Genomic DNA, 19,356 nt, shown 5'->3' on the forward strand with positions numbered 1-19,356 from the left:
TGTTGCTGCGCGTGGGCTTTCTCTAGTTGTGGCGAGCGGGGGCTACGCTTCATTGCGGTGCGCGGGCTTCTCATTGCGGTGGCTTCTTTTGCTGCGGAGCATGGGCTCTAGGGCGCACGGCCTTCAGTAGTTGCAGCACACGGGCTCAGGAGTTGTGGGGCGCAGGCTTTAGGGCGCGCAGGCTTCAGTAGTTGTGGTGCATGGGCTTAGTTGCTCTGCGGCAGGTGGGATCTTCCCAGACCAGGAATCGGACCCGTGTCCCCTGCACTGGCAGGTGGATTCTTAACCACTGTGCCACCAGGGAAGTCCAACCAACTTAATTTGACACTTTGAGAACACTACACATAACAACCGGAGGATGCACGTTATTTTTACATGCCTATGAACCTTCATCAAGATAGATCATGTACTGGACCATACAACCTTGATAAATTTCAAATGATCAAAATCATAAGAGTATATTCTCTAACCACCATAGAATTAAATTACAAACCAATAAAAAAAGACATCTAGAAAATTCCCAAATATTTGGACATTATGGAAAACATTTCAGATTACCCACAGGTCTCAGGTCAAAGAAAAATTCTGAAAATATCTCTATGTGGATGAAAAACAAAATAAAACAAAATAACACATCAAAGTTTTTGGGATGCAGTGAAAGCAATGTGCAGAAAAGAAGAAAGGAATAAAGTGAATTATGTACATTTCCATCTTAAGAAACAAAGGAGCAAAAGAAATCCAAAGTTGATTCTTTAAACAAATTAACAAAATTGATAAACTCTCAGAAAGACGGGCGGGGGAGAGAGAGAGAAACTACCTATATCAGGAATAAAAAAGTGGACATACTACAGGTCCTACAGAGGCCTTTTCCCGGTGACCTCATCCAGGGTAACTGGGACTGTAGTCTAGCCAGGCCTGGCCTCATGGCCTATTCCGCTGCACTTAAAGAGGGAGCAGCTAGCCTCCCTGACTCTGTCAATCACTGTGTTGTGCAGCTCCTGACAACATGCCTGGGGGGCGTGGCATTCCAACTGTGGCCTCCAAGTTGGGGGCCTGTTGACTGCTACAACACCAGCCTCTTATGCACATAGAGACCCAGGCCCACCAGGGCCCACAGCCCCCTGCTCCTCCACTATAGCTTGGCCAGGCCCCTTTCTTATCACTGGCTTCCTCTATCACTGTGGTTATAGTCAGACAGAGGTGGCTGACCCTGAGGGACACAGGGCCACTGCTGCTTTCAGAAGGGTGCTCTGAAAACTGGAGGCCTGAGAACTTCCTGGAGGAAGTGACAGTTAAGCCAAGCTGGCAGAGGCAGGGAAATGGGCAGGGGCAGGGTGTGTGGCCTGACATGGCAGGAGGAGGGGCACAGCCCAGCTTGAACTTTGTCCTGAGGGCCGAGGGACTCCTGGTGGGCCTTTCAGCAGGGGTACAACCTGGTTAGCTCAGTGACTAAGGAATGCTACTCTCTGGGAAGAGGGGAGGATGAGTGAAGTGGGAGAGGCTGGGACAGGGAGCATAGGGAGGGGGCTGGGCAGGGTCGGGGGTCTGAGCCAGGCCCTAGCTCCAATACTGCCCCAACTCCCACCTCCCCTCCTGCTGTTACTCTCAGCTGCGGGGAAGGAAGTGAAAGGGTTCTAGGGGAACAGCAGGAGCCATCTCCTCAGGCATCCTGTCCTTAGGGTGGGAGAGGATGGTGAGCCTGGTGCCAAGGCCCTGCAAGCTGCCCTCTTCAAGGAGTCCTACTGGGGCAGGACAGCAGGGTAGGGGTCTCCTTCTCCTCTCCCACTCAGGGCACAGAGGCAGACACTGTCCCTTGGAGCCCAGAGGATACTGGTTTCTGACAGAACCTGCACTGAAGTGCAGGCAGCATAGCCACAATTACTGTAGGCAGGAAGGGCCAAGGGGTGGGGAGAGAGCAGGGAGGCCACAGGCTGCAGTGTGCAGGCTGGACCATGCAGGACCTGGGGGTCTGGGGAAGAGGTTCTAAGACCAGTCACTGCTGAGGGGGCAAGAGCCTTGGAGGCCTCTGCCCAGCCCTGTGCAGATGGCACTAGCACTAGCATTTTCTCAGAGGGGCCCAGAAGGGCATCCAAAGGCTTGGGGCAGGAGCCCCATCCTCTCCACCTGCCTGCTCCCTGGGAAGGATTGCTTCCTGCTCCTCTGGCTAGTGGCCCTGGCCCAATTCATGGGAGCCCTGAGGCCATGTTGTTCCCTAGCTCGAATCCTACCCTCGTAGGACGAAGTCCAAACTCCTCAATGCGGTTACTTCAGCTCCCCTTGCAGCCCCTGCCTCACTTCCACAGCCTCCAGCTGGAGCAGCCCTAACTCTTTTTATAAGAGCTCCCTCCCTCTGCTGGGAGCTCTCCTCCTTCAGACACTCCCCCACAACCCTGCCCCAATCCTACCCCTGCTCCAAGGCTGGGCCACCTGGGTCCCAGATATCTGACTAGTGGGTTTGTGCCTACACTGTGTGGGTGCTGACTTTAGTGAAATGAAATTGGAAATTCATTCACAAGTCTTGTGACTCCTTTCTTCAGACGTAACTAATTGCAGGTGGGGGTTTGGGGAACACTTCAGCCTGTTCTGGGCCCTGCCAGCCTCTCCAGTGTCAGCCTGCTCCATGCTCTTTGATCTCTCTATGCTGGCCACATTGGCCTCTTTCCATCTGCATACATTCCTTTCAGCCTCAGGGACTTTGCACCTGCTGTTAGTGTGACTGGGATTCTACATTCCTCCTATACATAGATAAAACCTACTCATCCACCTCCCCAGAAAAACCTTCTTTGACCTCCCTGATTAGGTCAAATGCTCCTTAGGACGTGCCCTTACATTGTGTCTTTTCCTGTGAGGACCTGTCAGAGCATATCTCTACTGTGTGATTACTATGTCGGTCTCTCTGCCCCTCACCTGAGAGCTCTGCAGAGGCGAGAACCCTGTCTGGTTTTGCCCACGCTTGTATTCTCCAGCTCCCAGCACAGTGCCTAAGGTCCAGCAAGTGCTCAGCAAATATTTCATGAGTGAATGGATGGGTGTAGGGGTGCATAGTCCCAGGCAGCAGTTCTGGCTGGGCATGTCAGTGACTCCTCTGGAATTGACTCTTAGAGAAACTCAAAGGTTTTTTTCCAAGGAACTGAGGACTGACTGCCATGTGCCATGTGTTTACCCAGGACTGTCTCTTTATAGAGAATCTAGTTCCTCCTTCTCCCTCCTCTCCATTTCCAGGTCACAGATTCAGCCCCAGCCTGGCAGTAATGCTCCACCCCGTAACAGCTGCTTTTATCTTCCAGTCTCCACCCTTAGACTGTCACTGTCCCCGAAGGTGTGGCTACACCTACTGGTGCTGCCCCTAGAAATCACCGCATCATCTTCTTTGGGAGGCTAGAAAGTCACGTTAGAGAAGGGCTCATGGGGACTTCCCTGGTGGTCCACTGGTTAAGACTCCACGCTCCCAATGCAAGGGGCCCGGGTTCCATCCCTGGTCAGGGAGCGAGATCTCGCACACTGCAACTAAGACCCGGCGCAGCTAAATAAACAAATAAATATTGAAAAAAAAAAAAAAAAGAAGAGCTCATGGACTGAGTAAGGCATCCAGGGGCTCTGTGGGAGGAAGAAGCCTGCGTGAGGTTGCAACAGGCCTTGGAAATGCACGGCATAGGCGTGGTCTCTGATCTTTCAACGACGCTGTCTCAGGGCTTCCCGAGCTTACGGGAGGGAGGGCACTTCCCGAGTCACACAGCTGAGAAGTAGCGGTGACAGGACAGGAACTCAACTCTGTTGACTCCAGAACCCAGGACTCTGAAGCAAGCCAGTTCTCAAGTTGCTACCCTTCTGACGTTTTCGTAGCAACAATAGCTTCCTTGCAGATGAGGAGGAGGAGCCCAGCGGGGGCTACGGGGGCAGATGGCAAGCAGGCAAGGGCACAGACCCTGGAGCGCAGGAGCCAGGTCCGCGCCCCCTCCCCCGGCGCTTGCGCACTGGGCCCTGTTCCCCGCTCAACCCCGCCCCCATAGCCAGGGTTTTCAAATTTGAAACCTGCTCCTTTTCCCGCCCGAACGTGTTGACCAGCAGCGGGAGAGGGCGGAGCCGCACGCAGCCAATAGTGCCTGAGAGGCCCCCTGCCCCGCCCCCAAGGTGACGTCCGCGAGCCTCAAGAGGCAAAGAGCAAATGGGCGAGGGTGCCCGCCGGCCCCACCTCCGTGGCGCCCACGTGCAGCGGCGGAGCCAGGGGCCTCCCCGGGACCACTGGCCCCCAGAGCACCACTCAGTGTGCGGGCCTCTTGCCACCAGCACGGGGCTGGAGACTGAGGCCCAGAAAAGCCAAGTAACCGGCGCTGGGTCGCTGAGCGAAGCGGCAAGACGCAGCACAACCCCACCCCCACCCCCAGCCCGGGAGTTCGCCCAAGGGCCGGGCCTGGATCCGGCGCCCATAGAAGCCCTACGGGAGTCCTAGGGGGCGGGCGGGCTCGCGGAGGGTGGGCTGCGGTTCCCGGGCGCGCTCCAGGGGCGGGGCCAAGAGCTGGGCTGTCCCGGGGCGGGGCGTTCCGGGGGCGGGCCGGGCGTCTGTGTTTGTTGCACCGTGTCAGTTACATTGTAACAAAAGTGGTGCAGCCGCTGCTCCGGCCAGCATCCTAGGCCCGCCCGCAGCCAGCTGTCGCCGACATGGAACCCGTGGCCAGCAACATCCAGGTCTTGCTGCAGGCGGCGGAGTTCCTGGAGCGCCGCGAGAGAGGTGAGGAAGAACCCTTGGTCGGACTCCAGGCGGCGACCTCGCTGACACTGGCCTGGGCTGGACTTGGCTCCCAACTTGGATGCATGGCCTTAGGGCAGTAGTCCTGGGGCACCCCCGCCCTCAATTTAGGGGTCCGCGGGCAGTGGGGCTGGAGGGGGTGGGGAAATGGCCCTGTAGCCAAAAGCCCCTCCCTGACCGTGCCGTGCCAGGGGATCCCGCTGGAACTAGCCCCAGCCTGACGTGGGCGGGGGCTGTCTCTCGCAGAGGCAGAGCATGGCTATGCGTCCCTGTGCCCACACCGAAGTCCGGGCCCAGTCCACAGGAGGAGGAAGCGGTCTCCCCAAGCTCCTGGCGCGCTGGACAGTGGGCGGTGAGGAGGGCCTGGGGCAGCGGGGAATGGGGGGGGGGATGGACGCCGTCCTTCATCGGACCCCTCCACTGCCACCTTCCTCCTTATTGCTCGCATCTTCTGGGCCAGGTACCCTGCTCTGAAGGCATTCAGACACCTCCTGCCGTTTCCCCATCCCCCAAACACACACTCTTCGTTCAAGGACTATTTCTCGAGGACCCCTGATGTGTTTGGAACGGTGAATAGTTCTGGGTCCTGCTTCCACTCACACTCCTAATACACCACATATCAAACCACTCGCTTTCCCCCACAGGCTTTCTCCTTTTCTCTCCTACTCTCAACCCTTTGCACACTGTTCCCCCCAATTTGAATGCCTCTCCCCCCACTACCCATTTTGGGCAACTTGTGTTGCTGGGCTCAGCTCACATGTCACCTGTTCAGGAAGCCCTTCCTGATTGCTGCTAAGGGGCCTCCTTTGGACCCCACAGTCACCTGGGCAGGCCTCCTGTCTCTGCCTCTGCCTGGGACTCAGGTGCCTGAGGCCAGCACAAGGTCCCCACAGTGGGCTAGTTTGGGATACACATCTGTAGTGAATTTTGAGGCCCTGGGAGCCCTGGGACTGAAGGTGTGGGCAGTAGCTGACACCCCCTCACCCCATCCTCCCTGGCATTGGCAGGTCTGTGCACAACGAGCTGGAGAAGCGCAGGTGAGTCCCAACCCTGCCCTGATAGCACCAGGCCCCAGGAACTGCCTCCCTCTGGCCTTCCCTCCCCTGCCGTCCCTCATCTGGCCAGCAAGCCTGGGCTGGCACTGCCCTCTAGACCCCTTCCCCCACAGGAGGGCCCAGCTGAAGCGGTGCCTGGAGCAGCTGAAGCAGCAGATGCCCCTGGGGGCTGACTGTGCCCGATACACCACACTGAGCCTTCTGCGCAGGGCCAGGATGCACATCCAGGTAAGAAGCTACTCTGGCGCCCCAGGGCCAGCTTGCCAGGATGCTTGGAAAGGGGTAGTAGGGAGGGGCTGGGTGGAACTGGGGAGAGAGGTCTGAGGTGATAGCCCAACTGCCTGACATTGGACAGTTCTCTGTGCTTTTAGTTTCCAAATTTGTTAAGTAGGAAGAAAAGCAGAAAATAACTCAGGATTGTTCTGAGGCTTTAAGCAAGTTCCTCCAATAAAAGTTCACTTGTTATTACAGCAATTATTACTTGGATCCCAACTGTGAGACCCTGAGCGAGTTATGTAGTCTCTCTGGACTTCATTTCCTCCTCTGTATGGGGGGCATTCTGTGAGGGGTCATGTGTAAGGGTCCCTCGGACTGGAGAGGGCTGTTTCTTGCTCTTCCTCTCCCCCATCCTTGAAGGCCTCCTGTTCTCGGCGGTTGGGTGAGGGGCCGGGGGGTGTCCCAACGCTGCTTTGGGAGGCAGCTCCAGAGGCCAGGAGGGGGAAAGTACCAAGAGGACGCCAGTGAGCCACCCTCCCAGGGCTCTTGCTGCTGCCCGGGCTGAGCTCAGCGCCCCCTGATGGATGGGAGTGGGGTGTGCTGACTCAAGCACAAGGCAGCTCCACAGAGTGGGGATTAGAAGGGACTTGGAAACAATAGAGGCCTCTTCCTGTTCTCCTGGCCCTTTTGACAGAGGAAGAAATGGAGGCAGAGCCGGCTGATGAGAGGCAGATTCAGAACCGAGGCCTAGGTCTCCTGACTTGCATTCTTTTCTTCAACAAGTGAGCACCTGCTCTGCCAGGCCCTGTTGTGGGCACAGGGGGCAGTGGCAGAGACAGATGGAGGTGCCATGCAGCAAATAAATCGTGGTGTGGAAACTGTCAGCACTGTCCCAAAGGTGCCTGCATTCTCCTCATTGTGGCTGAATAACACCCTGGCCAGATAGCCGGCTCCAGTTTCTCACATGGAGTTGCTGATTTGGTTCCTGGAGGGATGATGTGTGACCTTGGGTGCTGGCTGGCCCGTGGGCAGGACCTAGGGATTGCTCCTTCCTTGAAGCCCCATCACCCCTCTCCTGGACTCCCTGCTTCCTGTTTTGCCTCCACCTGGCTGCCCTCCCCACCTTGCCCTAGAATGTTCTTTTTTTTTTTTGCGGTACGCGGACCTCTCACTGCTGTGGCCTCTCCCGTTGAGGAGCACAGGCTCCGGACGTGCAGTGGCCTCTCCCGTTGAGGAGCACAGGCTCCGGACGTGCAGGCCCAGTGGCCATGGCTCAAGGGCCCAGCCGCTCCGTGGCATGTGGGATCTTCCCGGACTGGGGCACGAACCCGTGTCCCCTGCATCGGCAGGCGGACTCTCAACCACTGCGCCACCAGGGAAGCCCCCTAGAATGTTCTTTGTACCACATAGATCTGTCCAGGTCTGCCTCCTGCTGAAAACCTTCCATGGCTCCTGACAAGGACAGTTTCAGTTTCTTTCTTCCTGTGATACTCAAGGCCCTTCACAACACAGGCCTTGCCACTGGTCTCATCTTTCCCCATTCCGCACCAAAAAAGCTGAACTCTCCATGCTTTTCCCATTTTCTCTCTGCCTGGATGCTTCTTCCTCCCCTATCTTTGCCTGGGCAGCTCTTATTCATTCATCTACTCCCAGTCCAAATGCCCCCTCACCCAATTCTCCCCTTCTTGCTGACTGAATGCAGGCTTCCGTCCATTGAGGACCCTGATGGGAGAACCCTTGGTCCTCCAGTCCCTGGAACTCAGGGCTGGCAGAGCTTGCGTGGGGGCAGCAGAAGGAGACTAATGCTGAAGACTTAGGACTCCTGGGAGGGTCTTGAGGAGTTACAAACTGGTAGCCTTTGTTTGGTCTGTAGTTTTCTAAAAATTTAAATTAGTTGGCAGCACTTAAAAGGACATTTGACATGAAAAAATGTGATCTCCCTGCTTCTCTTTAAAAAACTGGGCGATCTGGCAACACTGGGCCTGTTTCCATGTGGCAGTAATTGGCCTGGGCCACTGCCTTGAGCCTTAGTATGCACTCGCTGGTGTGCCCCAGTCCCCCACAGTCCCTGTTGCCTGACACCAGACACTCCACTCATTCACATCACTTGACTGGGCCCCGAGGGCCTTTGAGATTGTGGTGCCCTCCCTTCCCCACCCATCTGGACAGACTTCCTGGGCCATTTACATGGGACAGAAGGGCAGGAGGGCCTAGCTTCCTGTAGGATGTGGGAGCGACCCTCTGGGGCCCAGATCTAGTGAGCCCGTGTGGAGCAAGCAGTCACCACGTGGCCAAGGTTCGCCGTTAAGTGGCGTTGGGCTGAGGCCCGAGACCCCAGGTAGCTGACCCCAGCCCCTTGCTCCCTCGGATCTGCAGAAGCTGGAGGAGCAGGAGCAGCGGGCCCGGCGGCTCAAGGAGAAGCTGCGCAGCAAGCAGCAGAGCCTGCGGCAGCAGCTGGAGCAGCTCCGGGGGCTGGCCGGGGCGGGCGAGCGCGAGCGGCTGCGAGCAGACAGCCTGGACTCCTCAGGCCTCTCCTCTGAGCGCTCCGACTCAGACCAAGGTAAGTGCCCTCAAGAGGAGGGGTCGAGTGGGCTGAGTGGCCCAGGTCCCCTGACTGGCCTGCTCCCCGTGCAGAGGAGCTGGAGGTGGACGTGGAGAGCCTGGTGTTCGGGGGCGAGGCTGAGCTGCTGCGGGGCTTCAGCGCGGGCCAGGAGCACAGCTACTCACACAGCAGCAGCACCTGGCTATGACCCTCACCTCCTGGAGCGACCTCTGCCCTCAGCCCACCCTCTGCTCTGCCAGGCTGGAGCCCTCACCAAGCCTCCAGGGCTGCTCAGAGTACTGCTGGAATGGACTAAAAGGACCGTGTGGGAACAGGTGCTCCCCGTACCTTGCTGCTGGCTGCTGGCAGTCCCACCTAGGACGGGGCGCCGAGCCCCCCTGAGCCCTGCAGGGCAGGCAGCTTGGGCCCAGGCCACCCTTCCAGGCGTTTTTTGTAGCACTTGGCTCTGCTGTCCACAGGGGCAGGAAGCCTCTTGGGTCCTCATGTTCCTTCCTAAACAAGGGCCCCTGGCCTTTGCCCTCCACATACTATATTTTCATTAAAAGCCTCTTTCTTAACTTCCTGTCCATGGTCTTGCCTGGTGAGAATGGGGGAACTCCCAGCCACAAACTGGAAAAGAGGAAATGAGATCCATAGCCACCATAAACACTGCTGTCCACACCGGGCAGTGCCCCTTTACTCCTCACAACTCGGAGGCCTCAGTCCCTGTCTGTCACAGTGGGACTGAGGCTGAGTGATGTGACCCGCCTGAGGTCCAAAGCCAGGAAACAGTTGAGTCAAGATTTGAACCAAAGCTTTCTGACTCCAGAGCTGGGGCCAACTGAATTCAACAAGTATTTATTGAGTGCCTGTTATGTGCAAGATTTTGTTTCAGGTACTTGGGACACATCAGAAAATAAAACAAAGGTCCCTGCCCTCATGGAGCTTACAGTCTAGCGTTTATGACCACTTCACCTGGACGTGACCCTGCGCAAGTCACTGTACCTCTATCTTCAGCCACCTGATGCAGGAATAAGCAGGCCCAGCTCAGACATGGGTAACAGCCTGGTGTGCTGGAGAGGCCAAACAACACACCCACCCCCAGCCCACCACCCAGACAGTAGACAGGGCTGGAAGCTGACTTTTAATAATAAAGTACAAGGAGGAAAGAGCACAGGGACTGGAGCAAGTGGTCTGCTGTGCTGTGGCCCCAGGGCCTGGGCTGGCTACACAAACTGCTGCTGCTGCTGCTGCTTCTTGGTGGCTGCCTTGCTGGCAAGGTCCTTGGCCTTCTCTGTAGCTGCCAGTGCCGTTTCCTTGGCCTTCTCCTTGGCTTCCTTGGCTGTTTCAACAAGGGTTTTGGGAGGGGCCTCACCTGGAGCAAAGGGTGGGGACTGGTTTCAAAGAATGCCAAGACCCACCTAAATCACCTCCCAGGACATTCATCTCCTGTGCACCAGGCCCTGAAGGAAATACCCAGGGTACAGATGAGTTGCTCAGAGTAGGGTGGTGACAGCTCCAGGCTCCAGCCCAGGCAGGGCAGTTAGGACTTGACTCAGCCTCTGCCTGTGTGCAGAACCCTCACCTTGCAGCTTGGCCAAGATGTATTCAAAACCCTTCATAGTCTTGGTCACGTTGCTTTTGAACCGGGCGAGACCAAATTCCTGGCAAAAGATGAGAAGGGGAAGGATTCTGAGCTGCCCACTGAACCCCAGCCTGGACTCTATGTTACATGCCCTGGGCCCCAGAGCCCCAGCACCACAACAACGCTGCTCACCTGGACAGCTCTGGAGACACCGAACAAGCTAGAGGAGACCCAGGCTTCCCGGCAGATTTCGGTCCAGCCGCTGTTATCAGAGTTCACACGGTAAACACATCGTTCCTCTACCACCTGTGCAGGCAGTCAAGCCAACCACAATTGTGTGGGAGTCCTTCACTTTGCCAGCTTGCACATAAATTTGATTCCCTGCCTCTTTTCACTAGGGAAAGCAATAAAATGAAAACCGATTCCTTTCCCTTACTGTATTCCCAAGCTGCACTTTGGGAAGAGAGTAAGAAGATGAAAAAAAGTCATTTTGCTCTCTAAAAACCTCTCTTCTGACCCTTCAAACGAAAAGCTACATGGACTCTTGAGATCAGCAGAGGGCCTTCCAGCTCCATCCTGGATGTTTTGTACCTTTACATCTAGACATGTGTGGTGTTTTCAACCTGGCTTCCACCCACTTTGGCCCTTGAGCTCCTGACAATCCAAAAAAAAAAGAAAAATCCGGCAACCACCACAGCTCATTATCAGAGAGGAGAAAGTGGACCTGCACTTCCAAGAGAAACACTTAAGACACCTGTCACAGCTGGACTGAAAGACATTTCTTAGAGCTGGATCTTTTCTTTGTAATTTACAAAACACAGTTGTAGTGCCCTCAGGGCAGTCAGCTGTGAGGCCCTCAGATAACTCAGGGGCAGAGCATTAAGCTGCCTACTCACTCTGTGACTTCCCCTCTCTGGACTTCACTTTCCTCTTTGCACAATAGAGAGTAATACCCACCTCCCTGTGTTATTGTGAAGATTAACTGAGAAAGAAAATAACAGTTCTCTGGAAGCTTTTAGGGTACTCACAGGTGAGAAGATACTGTAGGATGTTCCTTAAACCAAACCACAGGTTTTCAAGCCTTTTTTATTTTTTTTAAAGCAAAGGTATATGCAACCCTTTTCCCCTGAAATCTCAGGCAGAAATCCACTACATAAGACAGATAAAAGACTCTAGTCAAACTGGTGCAAGGGGCCCAGATCCTCCCCCTCTAAGGTACATGCAAGGTACCCTTTATGGCTTGACAGATTCCTGTTTGAAAACCACTGCCTCCCTCCGTCCCTCAGCATCATGCCTGTGGCCCAACCTGCACACATGCCAGGCACAGTGTGAGTGCTCTGCATTTAGTACTTACAATGACTCTGTAAAACAGGTAACCCCCTCCACCACTGTATGAATGAGTCAAAACACAGGTCCAGAGAAGATGACCAGCTGAAGAGATCATCTGAGTTTGTACTCTAGCGCCAACACTCCTCAGATCTGCTTGGATCATAGAAGCTCCCTCATGGCTCCCTAGCCACATGTACCTGGAGCTCTCTAGTTCTGGGGGAACCAAGAGGGAGGGGTCTCACCATCAGCCGCGCATGGTTGATGTTCCAGGTGAAGGTGGTCATGGTCTGGTTCTGTGGGTCCACAATAGAATCCTCCAGGATGTACACTGAGTGAGCAACATTGGCAGGAAATAGTCGCTCAGCCCAGCGGGGCATCCTGTTCGTCTTGGTCAGGAGTCGCCGGGACAGGAGCTTCTGGTCAGGGGTCACCTCCCGGTGCACTATGTCTTCCGTCAAGACATGTTTGCTGCAGGTGTCAGGGTGAAGGTGACCCTCAGGAGCCTGGCCCTAAGAGACTGCCTGTTGGGGTTCCCATCTGGAGCCTCCAGGTCCAGAATGGCCATGACTTTCCCCAAACTTGCAGAGTGATCTGTGTTGTGGCTCAGACCTGAACTAGAGTCCCTTGAGCCTAACCCAGGGCAAATTCCAACTCCCGCCTCCTCGCTGACCTGGATTCCTAGGCCTTCCAAAAGGGCTGGACCTCATGATTTATTGCACCACTGGAGAGCGTCATGGCAGAGAAGTAGACAAGCGCCCGGATTTCCAACCCCAAGATCCCTCCCCAGCTCCGGTGCCGCCGCCTCTTCCTGTCTCACCACCCTGAGATGAGAGAACCTTTCACTAGGGCCTCAAGTAAACTACTGCCCAGACCCAGCCTCCTTCCAGTACTAGCCTGGCCGCTTCCCCGATAGGTCCTCTCGTCCTAAACGTGGCCACGGCTCCGGCGATCCCCCCACTCGAGGTCGAGTCTTTCCCGGCCCCCACACTCCGATCTCCAAACAGCGAGGTGGGAGGGTTGCTCTTTCCAGGGCCACGTACCTATAGGGATTCGGGTACCGCTGCCAGAAGGCAGCGAACACTTGGTCCCAGGAACTCCGGAGCACGCTCTGGCCCAGGAAATACTTCACCATTGTCCAGGCCGGGCGGGCTCAGTGCCCGCGCAACATCAGGGGTGCGGAGCCCGGGGGGCACGCGGAGACCGGGCTGGAGCTCGACGCTCGGCCGCCAAGCTAGCAGCTCAGTCACTCCAGCGCCGCACCCAAAGGGGCGCCACCGCCGCCATGAGGATTTGTCTGGCCGCGCGCCACTTCCGGCGCAGCCGCGCACTGCCCACCTCTTCCGGCGCCTGCCCACGTGACCGGGCGGCCCCGCCTCCCCAGCCTCTACCTCCTCCCCCGACGCGGGAGTCACGGTGCTCCGGGCCGGAGCCAGGTTGGAGGGACCCTTCCCAGGCTCTGTGGGGAAACCGTGCCGGAGCGGCCCCTAAGCCGGGCGGGCAAGCGAGTAGCGGAGCGAGCTAGCGACCCGGACGCCGGCGTTGAGTGCGCTTCCCCGCACGCTCCCAGGCCGCCCCGGGTCCTGGGCTCTCAGAAGGAGGATCAGCACCCGGGGCCGAAGAGCGGGGGCGGACGGAGGCGTTGCTGTAGCTCAATATCGTCGCGGCGTCTGGAGCCTTAGATTGGCGGCTGGGGTCGGGGACTGAGGCTCGGGCGCTGCCTTTCGTAGTGGAGATCCGGTTTGCCTCCCGCCCCCGCTCAGGACCCTGAAGCGGGTGAGGCAGCCCCGGGAGCATGAGCGGGCAGCGTGTGGACGTCAAGGTGGTGATGCTGGGCAAGGAGTACGTGGGCAAGACAAGCCTGGTGGAGCGATACGTGCACGATCGCTTCCTGGTGGGGCCCTATCAGAACGTGAGTGCGCCCGACGCGGCCCAGCACGGGTGGGAGGGGGCTAACCCGCATCCGAGGCCCTGATTGCTTCCCCTTGGTTGCAGACCATTGGGGCCGCCTTCGTGGCCAAGGTGATGTCCGTCGGAGACCGGACGGTGACTTTGGGTATTTGGGTAAGTTCTCTGGGCAAGTCCTGGGAAAACCCATTCCTGAGGAGGCGTAGGTCCTGCCTATTACTGGCTGACTTGTGGCCTCACAGGCCATTTCTGTTCTCTAGACCACAGTTTAAAAACGGGGTCTGGAGAACGTGGCATTAGTTTGCAGTTTTGGGGAGTAGCTCAGCAACTCAGGCCAGGGCTGAGCCTCCCCCTGCCCTTCAGGACACAGCAGGCTCTGAGCGCTATGAGGCCATGAGCCGAATCTACTATCGGGGCGCCAAGGCTGCCATCGTTTGCTATGGTAAGGATGGTTTTGGCCTGTTTCTCAAACAAGAAGGGGAGGGTGCCAGGCTGGCATTACAGAACAGCTTCTGACCCTTGGTTGTGTTTCCTGCGTGTCCCACACCAAGACCTGACGGACAGCAGCAGCTTTGAACGGGCAAAGTTCTGGGTGAAGGAACTGCGCAACCTAGAGGAGGTAGGTGGCCCGACCTCACCAAAAGACGAGACGGGCTGGGGATCTGGTGGTCCGAGGGGGGTGACCCTCACCTTGTCTTCTGCTCCAGGGCTGTAAGATCTACTTGTGTGGCACCAAGAGTGACCTGCTGGAGGAGGACAGGCGGCGCCGACGTGTGGACTTCCACGACGTCCAGGACTATGCAGACAGTAGCTGCTCCTTAGCTCCCTAGGGCTGGGGGAGGGAAGTGGCTACTTGGGTGGGTCACAGAAAATAGGGACTGCCTTGGCTACCATGGCAAGATCCTCCATGGGAAGACTTTCTCTGGCCTCCCTGAATCTGTGGGGTTCAGAAGATTCCCTGTACTGCTAGCCTTCCCCTTTGTGTCCACCTAATTCTCAGGTATGAGGCTTTAGACACTTCTCTTTACAGATATCAAAGCTCAGCTCTTTGAAACATCCAGCAAGACAGGCCAGAGTGTGGGTGAGTGCTGTCCTGGGCCTCACAGCAGAACACGCAAGGGCAACAAGGGAGACAGAGAAAAGCCTAGAGGGCTGGTTACTTGGGTGATCCCAGGGCCACTGGCATTTGATCCTCACCTATCACCCTTTTTCCTGCCAGATGAGCTCTTCCAGAAAGTAGCAGAGGATTACGTCAGTGTGGCCGCCTTCCAGGTGATGACAGGTGTGTCCTTCCCTAGCTCCTGTGGAGACTTCCTCTAGGCCCACAGCATCTGGCCCCCTTCATGAGTTACCTGATCCCCCAATAGAATGATGCTGAGCTGCCACCTCTCTCTCTGACAGAGGACAAGGGCGTGGACCTGGGCCAGAAGGCAAACCCCTACTTCTACAGCTGTTGTCATCACTGAGTCACCACTCACCTGGCCTGGGGGAATTAAAGGAATTCCCCCAGAGAGGCTGGACCTAGCTTTTGTCTGGGCTTGGGTGATCACACGTCTGAGCTACCCTGGGTCCCCATGGCGGCAGAGGTGGCACCTGCCTGTGCTGGCCCATGGAACGGAGGCAGCATTTGGGCTAACTGATGGGCACAAGGAGGGTAAGGGCTGATTTGGACCCCAGGCTTCTGCCCTGGACAGCACTTGTGTCTACAAATTATTTAAGTGGCTTCTGATTTGTAAATAAAATCAATGCACTGTGAATCTCACTCAACCCCTTTCCCTGCTGTGTGGATTGGGTGTCAAGATACCTAGTACTTTCTGGGGCCACCTGGCGGCCCTCGTTTCCTATATCAAGGCTCCTCTTAGCTCTTACTTTCCTTTGGAAACCAACTGGCTTCACCCCAGGGTTGCAGCTGAGATAATGGAGAAGCAGAAGGGCCCTTTCCTATTCCTTAGTGGGGGAAAAGGTAGGGCGAGAAGCTGGGGTTGGGGCAGTGCAAAGCTCACACTTCCTTCTTGGTGCTAAGAGCAAGGAAGGCACTGAAGTAGTATCCAGAGATCAAAGGATCAAGCACTTCTACCTCAGACTGGTTGGCTCTACTGCACCTCTGTCATGTCTAAGTCCATGAGTCATGCCTGTGGCTCAGATCCTAAGCTTCCTAGCAACACCCTATAATGTGGCTTAACAGAAAAATCATAGGTTCTGCAAGACTTAGAAAGGTTTTATGGATCCAGATTGGGATCCAACTCAGCTACTCAGAAAAGGGACTTAAACTTGGCCTGTGTTTCTCATCCGTAAAATGAAATGACCACTACCCAGTTCAGGACTTGAAGATCATGAGTGAAAAGTAACTGTAGGACTAAATGCTTGTCTTCCCACACTCTTCCCTGGGGTAGAAAGTTCAGGACTAAGTCAGAAGGGAAGCAGATTCCCAGGGGTTCCTGAAAGTGTATTTTTGGGCCTTGGACGTCCAGATATTTCTGAAGAATCAGATGTTACTGTAGACAGGACCAACCCTTCAACCAAAAGGAAGCATATGGCAGCCTTTTCTGTTATGGGATGCTCAGCCCCTTTGCCTCACTTTACCATTTTAGGCCTAGGCTGAGTCCTCTGCAGTGCCCAGCACCTGCTCTAAAAAACTAAAAACTTGGCCAAAATGTCTAGACTCACACTCAGAAAGTGCTTTGGTTCCACTTCCTTTTTAAAAACCTCAAAATACCCTTCCTTCGTGGGTGATGGAGGCTTCCTGTGTAGGGACTGAAACTGATGCCAGCCACTCACAAAAGCAGCAGAAAGACATTCTGACAGCTGTGGCTACTGGGAGGAAACCCACACCACTCCCATGAGGTGCTTGGAGGAAGGGCTCAGTTCCGTGTCCCTGGGAACTACCTCAGGGGCTGGCTTCTGCTCTCACCCCAAACCCATCCTCCCTCCTGTTAGGCTATATCTCCCCACGGACAACAAAACAAAACACAGGGCAAGGGCCATAAGAGTAAAGTTAAACTTTACTTTACAGTAATTTTTTTCTATATACAAAGAATTACAGTACATGTTTATGGGGACTCCTAGCACAGGGCTCCCCTCTTTTTCACTAAGAGTTCCACTTATCACTGACAATCTATTGGGGTGAAGGGGGGCAAAAAAAGTGATGGACCTCAGCTGACACCCCCTCTGCCCCTTTCTTAAAAATATAAAGATAGATCTCTATTGTCAGCTTGTTTTTTTGCCAAGACTTAGCTGCTCTTCCATGAGCTCCTGTGTGCTGCACTCGCCCGTCTTCAACACTCTCACCTACATGCACACACAGGCAGCACCCACCTCAGACCTAGAGACCACCTGTTCTCTGCCCCTACCCTGGAAGTCTAAAGCACCAGAACCACTCATTTCTGCTCCTAACTCCCTAGGCTCACCTCCTGTCCAAAAAGCTTTGCTCGATTTCCAGGGTGTTACACCTGAAGCCCTCAACAGCCTGATGTTTTGAGAGTCATGGGAAAGTAGCTCTAGAAAAGGGACCATATGAGTTTAACATGTGCTATTTTTGCTTATGTTGATAGGAAACATTTCTCCCCAGGCTGTGGATTTCTAATTAAAATAAACTCTTTCCACTTCCTTAAGAAATATTACCCTTAATCTTCATAAGCAATAGAGGTGCTCCCATGAGAGTGGAAGAGGTAGAGAGGGGCAGAAGGTAGCTGAGGGAGACCCCACACTTGGAGCTCTCTACCAACCTGTTCAGGCAGTGTGGACAGAGGCTATGGACAAGGTGACACCAGCCCTGAGAAACTCAATGGTCACCCTCATCTGGAAACAGCATCTCTTCCACCTCTGGACTGCACTGGACTATTTCAGGGTCAGATGCAAGATTCACCAAGGCTCTACCTTCCCCTCCTCTAATAAAGCCTCAAGAAAACTACATAAGATCTCTTCTTCCCAAACAGGAATCTGGGTTTCTCAAGTCACCAGTCCCTCAACCCTTGGCAGTGCTTATTTATACCAGGAAATTAGCACCATCATTGCATTTTTTGTGTGTGTACAAAGCAATTACCTATTCTTTTTTTCAATTTATACTACAGCAACCTCTGGCCCTGCTGCACTAACTCTAGGAAGCTCAGCTGAGAGCTAACTGTCCACAGCCAAGGAAAGTCTCGTGCAGCAGCTACCCAGCTCTAAATGATCTGGAATGTCTAACACATGGAACAGCCCAAACATTATTCAGCAGAAAAAGGGGCTTGTGGCAGCTCCTTTCCTGCCATGATCTCAGAGAAGTAAGGACACTGGGCTACTCTGACCTCCTGACAGACCCCAAGAGGATGACAGTGTCCCCCAAAAAAGCCTTAGGAGAAAACCTGCTTTATAGGAGCTGATGGGGGGGGAAAAAAATCCATCCACATTTAGTGCTCTCCTGATTCTTCTCCACAGGGGAAGCTGCCAGGACCAGCCTTCCTTCCTGCTACTCTGTTCTCACGAGGCAACCTGGGAGTCCAGCTCCTGTGAGTAGACGCTACCAAGCCTGGAAAAGGATCGCTGATGCACTTCATGCCCTGACTGTAGTGTGGGGTGGAGGATGTAAAGAATAGAATAATTATTTTCATCAATGCTAAAGACGTAGATTTGGTAGTTGTTCAGAAGAGGATCGACACAGTGATTTAAATCACTTCAAACTCAGTAACTTCAGGGGGAAGCAGACATTTAAAAACTTGGATGCTTTTGTAGCAGTGACAACTATTTTGCTATTAGAATGGGTTTGCTCCAGTAGAGAAGCAAATGAGGCTTTGAATTCAAATTTCAACAGTTTCCATAATTTTTTCTGACTTAACAGGGCCAGGACAGGTATTAGTTCTCTAACTACCTATGGAAGCTATGGCTTCCCCCTCAGAAAGGCTTCCTGGGGAACTGGCTTAAAGGCAGACGCTCTATTGAGATCCTGATTTACAAGCACTTGGCCAAATGCCAAAATAGCATCCTACACAAAGATCAGGAGTTTCTAAGAGTAAAGATTTCCTTTTAACTGCCAAGTCACACCCCCTGGAGAAAAGGTCTCAGTATAGGTTCCAGGAGAATCCCCTAAGGATGGCAAGGTCACCCCCCGCAAAGGGTCATGCAAGAGTCTCACTTCCCAAAAGTCCTTCCGACTCTGCTTCTAATTGTATAGTGACTGCTTTCATGATGTTAACAATCTAGTATCAAATGCTATCAGTGGGCCTGAGAGTTGAACATCTAATTTCCAATCAACCTAAGAGAGTCTTACAATGGCCCTCATGAAAGCCAGGCTGGCTGTCCATCCATTTAAATAAACAGCTTCAGAAGTTGTTTCCTACGCAGGTCTGGAAGGAAGCTTTCCAGTGAATGGGAGAATGGAAAAAACTAAAACAAAACCACAAAGTGGCCCACCTTTCCCTCACTCCTTCCTGTCCTGTGAGACATATCTAGAGTGGCTGTCAAGTCAATTACCTACCAAAGCCTACATAAGAGAAGCTCCTTCAGGATCAAACTTCTCCACTTAAAAATTTTACATAGCCTGCACACCCCACCCCCCAACAAAATTCACAGTTTATTTCATGAAACAAAGAGCTACGGTAATTTAACACACAACACAGTGGAAAGAGATTCTGACAGCGCAGTGCGGATATCTTTTTCTGATCACAACTACAGATGACAGGAGAAAAAAAGGGCACAGGACTGGCACCAAGCAAATCCTACTCATACAACCTAAGAGAATAGGGAAAGGGACCTACTAGCTGCAGTTATATACTTATTATTCTCACACATGATAAATACTTAATATAATGAACTTTAATGTTCTGGGTGGATTTCTTTAAAAATATCTTTTCCATGGTTTAAAATTTTTTTAAAAGAAAATAAGATGCTTTGTTTTCTCTTCCTCTAAAACAAAGAGCTTTTCCTCTCTGACGATGTGGGAAGAGAGACAGGATGAAAGGGGAGAACTAGGCAGGTGGAATTTACAGAGGAGAGTCCGAGG

General features: G+C 54.1%; 3 protein-coding genes across 3 annotated transcripts; 2 read left to right on the forward strand and 1 right to left on the reverse strand.

Moving 5' to 3' along the window:
- Window positions 1-4,659: 4,659 nt before the first annotated feature.
- MXD3 (MAX dimerization protein 3) lies at window positions 4,660-8,768 on the forward strand (the record flags this gene model as incomplete). The annotated part of the gene is made up of 6 exons (XM_082835182.1): window positions 4,660-4,729; window positions 4,994-5,099; window positions 5,755-5,784; window positions 5,916-6,030; window positions 8,395-8,578; window positions 8,653-8,768. 6 exons carry the CDS (start codon window positions 4,660-4,662, stop codon window positions 8,766-8,768), a joined length of 621 nt encoding a protein of 206 aa, XP_082691308.1.
- A 631-nt stretch (window positions 8,769-9,399) lies between these two features.
- PRELID1 (PRELI domain containing 1) lies at window positions 9,400-12,764 on the reverse strand. Its single transcript, XM_082835332.1, has 5 exons — window positions 12,515-12,764; window positions 11,717-11,942; window positions 10,338-10,451; window positions 10,146-10,224; window positions 9,400-9,935 (listed from the first exon to the last, which is right to left on the reverse strand). Exons 1-5 carry the CDS (start codon window positions 12,604-12,606, stop codon window positions 9,787-9,789), a joined length of 660 nt encoding a protein of 219 aa, XP_082691458.1. The 5' UTR covers window positions 12,607-12,764; the 3' UTR covers window positions 9,400-9,786.
- Window positions 12,765-12,877: 113 nt separating this feature from the next.
- Window positions 12,878-15,168, forward strand: RAB24 (RAB24, member RAS oncogene family). Its single transcript, XM_082835387.1, has 8 exons — window positions 12,878-13,383; window positions 13,467-13,535; window positions 13,743-13,821; window positions 13,931-13,998; window positions 14,087-14,186; window positions 14,410-14,460; window positions 14,599-14,661; window positions 14,781-15,168. Exons 1-8 carry the CDS (start codon window positions 13,267-13,269, stop codon window positions 14,843-14,845), a joined length of 612 nt encoding a protein of 203 aa, XP_082691513.1. The 5' UTR covers window positions 12,878-13,266; the 3' UTR covers window positions 14,846-15,168.
- The last annotated feature ends 4,188 nt before the right edge of the window (window positions 15,169-19,356 follow it).

The sequence above is a fragment of the Leucopleurus acutus genome, assembly GCF_964270905.1.
Source record: "Leucopleurus acutus genome assembly, chromosome: 3".
NCBI classification, from domain to species: Eukaryota; Metazoa; Chordata; class Mammalia; order Artiodactyla; family Delphinidae; genus Leucopleurus; species Leucopleurus acutus.